This window comes from Triplophysa dalaica, chromosome 20 (genome assembly GCF_015846415.1).
Source record: "Triplophysa dalaica isolate WHDGS20190420 chromosome 20, ASM1584641v1, whole genome shotgun sequence".
Taxonomy (NCBI): Eukaryota; Metazoa; Chordata; class Actinopteri; order Cypriniformes; family Nemacheilidae; genus Triplophysa; species Triplophysa dalaica.
Genome location: NC_079561.1, coordinates 12,912,304 through 12,918,725, shown reverse-complemented (window position 1 = coordinate 12,918,725; position 6,422 = coordinate 12,912,304). Strand labels below are relative to the sequence as shown.

The following is a 6,422-nucleotide window of genomic DNA, read 5'->3' as shown; positions in this document are numbered from 1 at the left end:
TGTGGGGTGTTGGGTTGGTGGAAATGTGTATGGACCAAAGGCTTGTTTGGGGAGAAATCTGGAACCAATATGCTTCAGACAATCTCAAGAAAACTCTACAGCAGAGTCTTCGCCCCTACCTTAACTAGATCCCCCACCCCACGACTCTGTCCTCCAATCGCTGCGTATATCACCTTCCTGTTTCCTTTGAGGGGATCCACCCCTTGTCCAGTTCCCCCAACCAATCACCAATCAAAGTAGGTCGGGCTTTGGAAGTCTTCGCTACTGGCCTTTATAAAAGACCTGACAGCCCGAGAGTGATTTGAGGTTTCAAGGGCAGAGAACTACATTGACTGTGAAGACAGAAATTGGGAAAGACGGATTAAGACGTTTGCGAGAACAGATGAACGGCCATATAACAGCTCACATTTTTGAGTTCAAAGAAAGTTTATTACCTACCAGTTTTTAGTTTCGGCTTGCTTTGCTTGCCTGTTGAATTGTGCTCAAGACAAAGAACCGGGTGACAAACGAAAAGATTTGGGAGTGGAAGCACAGGATCGTCGAGCGATGCGAGAGGAACAGTCTTGCAACGACTTTCCCGAGGGTGGGGTTCTACCCAGCGACGAGGAACAAGAACGTCGGGCCAACAAGTGCCCAGTCGTTGTCGCACCGCCGCCGGGTGCACGAAAGCGGTTGACGGGTCCCAAAAAAGAACCCGTCGGGCCGTTACCTGACGAGGATAAAATTTCAGAGGGCCCGTCTACACTCGTTCCTTCTGGCCCCAAAAGACCCAAGAGAAGCTCTCCCTCTTCCTCCTCAAACTCTTCCTTAGTTCCCGTCGTGAGTGCTGTGTCACCTGTGCCCGGACAACCCTTCGAAGACCTGCACACGCAACGAGTGATCGCCAACGTACGAGAGCGTCAACGCACGCAGTCCCTAAACGACGCATTCGCCTCATTGCGGAAGATCATTCCCACATTGCCCTCGGACAAACTTAGCAAGATCCAGATCCTCAAACTCGCTTCCCGTTACATCGACTTCCTTTACCAGGTGCTCCAGAGTGACGAGATGGACGCCAAGCTGGCCAGCTGTAACTACCTGGCCCACGAGAGGCTTAGCTACGCATTTTCTGTATGGAGGATGGAGGGTGCTTGGTCCATGTCCGCCACCCATTAGACTCCCATCTAACATCCAAAACTCCAACCAGCCTCTGAACTCTGAACCTGAGAAACTGACTCTTATTAAATCCATCGCTGACTTTCTGCTAGCCAACGTCCTTATTTCGCCAGCTATTTGACCCCTGCTTCTATGACCTGACCCTGCCTAAAGCTGACCTCTGACCTCCATACTGATCTCTTCTGTTTTTGTCAACACAACCCTCCACAGGTATGTCTGACCTCAATAGAATGTTTGAAGTGTAAAAATGAACTACAGATGACGTGAGGACACGGTTCCTGTTTTGATGGTTGGAGTTTGAGGTGATTTAAAAAAGATCTGTTCACACTTTTCTATTACAAATACGCAATGATGCGTGTGTCTACTAACTTGTTGGGATTATGTTATTACGTATATCACAACAAGCAGGATGTTTATTCAACTTTGTTTAACAACATGTACGAGGACATGGATCATGTGGAATCGTGTGTATTCAACTTGCATCCAACACTGTTAGAAATACAGATGTCACAATCTCAGAATGAACACAGTTCATTTATATTTATCTGAATTTATGTAGAGGTTAAAAAACAATAATAGAATGATAAACAATGAAAGTACTGATCTGAAAAGGTCTGGCCTTTATTATGGATTGGAAAAAAACAGAATCTTATTTTTATGTCTTGATCTTCATCCAGATGGACCAAAGTCTTAGTTTACCTTTTTGGGGCTCTTATTTACAGACCAATTCATATGGAACAATGTAAGTAAATATATGTATAGAGATTTATTTAATACAGCATAATCTTTCCAAATTCATACTGCTATCATAATTGGGATGTCTGTATGACTGAGCATACATTAGAAGCAGATTGTTGTTATATTAAAATATTTGACGTTGCCTATGCATCAAATGATAAAAGAGACAAAACACAGATAACAGATGTCTCAAATTGTGTGCGGAAGAAAGCATTTGAACAATGTTTTAGAAACATTTAAATTTCCATATGATAATGTTGGCACCAATAAAATATTATATTTTTAAAATGTCACCAACTTTAAAATAAACCCAAATGTTGATAGAAAATAAGTGTCCGTTTTTAAGACTCCAGCTGTACAGATGCGAAATGAGTAAGAATGCTGTAAAAATCTGCAATGTGTGATATATTACCAAAATTGATCGCCCAGTTGAAAAATCCAAAAAGAAAGAAATGAGCAAAACTAGAACATTTTCTCTAGATTATTTTGAGGTCCAAAAGCTAAATATCTCTTATTTTACACACACTAGCAGAAAAACAACAATAATGAAACAGATTGAAGTCGATGTCTTTACCTGCCAGGTGCACTTATACGCCTCAGCATGTTTACTCTCTAATTTCTCCAGATTTGCACTGCGTCCTCTTCTTTGGGTTTCATAGTGTCTTCTGCCTTATTTTTATTTCAAATACGTTAAACAAATCTTACCGAGCACAAAGAAATACCATCTTGCTTCTTTTCCAAGATAACTGTTCTTTTAAATATTGTTTGTTGGGCCTTTATCAAATAAGCTGTTATCGTATAATAATTACAAGTTAATACATAAACAATAACAATGTAACAATAAAACTCAACGTTGCTGCCTACTGTTGTTAAAAACTACGCACAAAGATTAAAACACTGTATGTCTAAAACTTTAAACGGGTCCACTCAAAGGCAGGGGCCACGTGTGCTGTTAAAGATAAGGTTAAAAAGCTAAAAAACTTGAAAGAAAGAGAGAAGCTGAAGGAACAGGAAGAAAGGGAAAGGTGTACACGACTCTCCTTTAGCCCCCGGGTGGAAATCGCCCTCCCTCTGCCCTTCATGAGATCTCGTATCCAGTGTCGTGCAATCAGAGGCGACTGGGCCTAGACATGCAGGAACCTAATGATTGGAAACAGTTGTGGGGTGTTACAGAGGTGTGTGTCTCTCAACACACACACAAATACACACACTCATTCACTATGTCGAGATAAAACTGCCATGGATATAAGTTTGATGTTAACATATACAGGGAGCCTAACAAGAACATTTCACTGATGTAATGCGTAGATAGTTAACTTCGTACCCATTTGAAGCACTCGTTGTTACATTTAAAGCGTATATCGCAAAAATTTGATTTGGTTTGGTGTTATATTTGGATGCTGAAACAAAGCAATGCAGATACGTTCCGCACACATTTTTCTGATTTTAAGCGGCAGTTTTGGGGAAAATTCTGCAGCGTTTGTTAAACAGAGCTGAAAATGCTACATCCTTGTTGGAAGCTGAAAATGTAGTGAAGTATACAAAATGACCTGATAAACAAAAGTTGTGTAGGATGTAGAATTTCCCCCAGCAGTAATAGACAGGTGTGAATTTTGCGTTTCATCTTTTTCTGCATAAGAGATTCCAAGTGCTGGAAGATCCTCAGCTCATCTTGTTCTGTTTTTGAGTAGATTTATGTTTTGAATAATGTGAAATGATCACTAAATAAGACTTAAAAGAAAAGGCCTGAAGCTGTTAGATGTGGGGAACTTAAAAGGTTTATTATTAAATGTTACTGTTGGAATTGAATGGGGTGTATTAAGTTTCTCTTCATACTGTACGTTTTCGAGAGAACACACACTATAAAATTCGGTTACACTTTATTTTACATGTCTTGAGTTACAGTGTAATTGTATATTTAAGTAGTGATTTATGATAATTAACTTCATGTACGTACTGTAGGGTTAGGGTGTTGTTTAGGGTTAGTTATATGTAATTATGGAAATTTATAGTTAATACTACAGTATAGTAAATACATGTAAATACATGCCACTGTAAAATGAAGTGTTACCAAAAATGTTGATAATATAACAAGGTACATACAGCCCACCCTGAGATTCATAATCGTCCAAAATAAAGAATCTTAAAGAACAGGTTGCAATATTCAAATGCAAAGACGAATTATTTGGAAAACCTTGAATTTCAATGTGAACTTGTTTGATGTTCATTTGTGAACTATTTCTGTAATTCTGTATCTTCTAGTAAGAGAAACACGGTGTATACTTGTATTTACATGTAATAATAAATTATGATCTTTTAATTTAAGTCCTTTTATTGAACAAAAACACATTCGTTTTTATGCACTCATCCAGACTTTACATGTTTGGGTTGGAGAAAAGTTTGTGCGCTGTTTATGGAAACAATGTACAGTCACTCTGATTCTTGGTCAAGATTTATTCTAGACTGTGGTATCCAGAACAGACTGAATTACTTTAGAGCATTCTCCTTCATTCATATGGGATGACTAAATGTGTTTGCCGGTGCTCATGGGAATGTTTGCTTCACTTTAGGCTGCAATGCATGCAGAATCCTGCAGGATGATTGGACAAAATAAAGCTGAATAAGAGCAAATCCAATCTAATTACACCAATCCGAGCATTAAATGCATCTCCTGCAACCTTAAAACAATCCTTCCTGTTTTTCTAGACGTTGTATGCTTAACCAACCTCTTTGCTTTATTGTATTCAGTTACATTTTGTTTTAAACAATATTGTAGACAATAAATACAAAGGATATTGTACATAGGTCATGTGACTGGTCAAGCTCTTTATGAGTGAAATGTTTCTGCAATGTGACTTTAGATTTGTAATTATTTACAATAGTGGAATACTTGTCACATCGGCAAGACGCATGTTACATTGTTAAATGTATTAGCTCAAATACATACAGTTTTCTATATACATTTAAAAACTGTTAGTTTTAATGTCATTTTCAATTTAAGGAACACATTTCTAACCTCTCTACCTCTTTTGTCTGTCTCAACAGATTCTCGATGATCCCTGGGGAAATTCTTCTTTAACTACAAGCCAAAAATGTTTCCCTTCCACTATCGGAGCTACACAACAATGCAATATAACCATTGTTTGGTATGGTGATAAAGTCACGTCATGACAACTGCAAATGACTCTGGATCAAAAACTCTGGAGTGGCAGATTGAATCATTTGACATCCGTCTTTGCCGACCTTGACAGACTATTGGTGTGGACTCACAAGGGCCGACACCGTTATGATGTAACGAGGCCTCTATAGAGAAACCTGAATAAATGCGATGTAGACTCTTCGACTATATTCTCTGTTATAACCATCACATCATTACAAAGTTGTTGCGCTTGTCATTTATGCTGTATATTAGCCTACATTATTGCTTCTGTGACAGTTTAACAATTTCATCATGGTATACGCATTTTGTTAAGGGTATAAAGGTTGTCACACTTTTTAAAGATTAAAGATGCAAGAGAACAATAGGACGACATCTCTGTGAATAACAAACGCATTATGGTGAATGCACAAAGTTAAGTTGAACGGTTACTTTATAACAAGGTTTTTGCTCGTTTTTTGAGCAATACAAAAACTTGGAAAGACAAGTTTGAGGAATACTGATATAATCGATTTAAAAAAGGACAAATTCAGAGGAAACCCTTAACTCTGAAATTTGCTTTTCGAAAAGCTCAAGACTTTTTTTAAGCTCTGCTTAACATTGCATCAGGATCCAGACACTGCTAACGAATTACAATAAAATGTCGTCTAAACTTGGGCAGCACATAAACTTGATTTCTTTGCCTTTATGTCTGCGTGGCATGAAATAAAAAGGATGCCTGACCACAAAAATGCCTTTTCTCCTGTTCAGTGTGTGAAATTATCCATTAGAATATACTGTAAATGTGTTTAAACTGACTTTACAATGCCATGACTAAAGCAGGATTCTTTTCGAATAGGAAGGCAATGGTGTAGCTACACTTACTGTGAAAGTGAAGCTGTTGTTACCCAGTGATCTTATATGGTTTATTCGAACTCATATGACTACAAACCTATTATTTTCTTTCTAGCATGAAACACCAAAAATATGGATTCCTTTTAAATGCAATGAAAGTAAATTGGGACTGAGTTTTCTAACATTTCTTTTGGTTCACATCAAGAAAGTCAACCGGGTTTTGAAACAACAACAACGTTTTCATTTTCACGATTGATTTGAACAGATTCAAAAAGAACACCATAACAAATATTGACCGTATTGTGTGTCAAAACAGAGCAATAAGTACAGTTAACCTTATTACTGTAAAATCATAAATTAATCAAAAGTGTTGATGATTATGAGATGTGGATAATACCAAATTACACAGTTTTACTGTAGCAACACAATACATGTGGTTATTGTGGTGATCTCTGGCTGAAGCTATGTTTCCATTGTATGTTTCAATAATGGCAATAGCGTGTAAGAAAATTAAAAGAACATGCTCAAAAACTGTCTG

General features: G+C 37.9%; 1 protein-coding gene across 1 annotated transcript; it reads left to right on the top strand.

Annotated features, from left to right (window-relative positions):
• Positions 1-322: 322 nt before the first annotated feature.
• On the top strand, positions 323-6,192 carry twist3. Its single transcript, XM_056732996.1, has 2 exons — positions 323-1,365; positions 4,939-6,192. The coding sequence occupies exon 1, from the start codon at positions 547-549 to the stop codon at positions 1,153-1,155; it is 609 nt and encodes a 202-aa protein (XP_056588974.1). The 5' UTR covers positions 323-546; the 3' UTR covers positions 1,156-1,365; positions 4,939-6,192.
• The last annotated feature ends 230 nt before the right edge of the window (positions 6,193-6,422 follow it).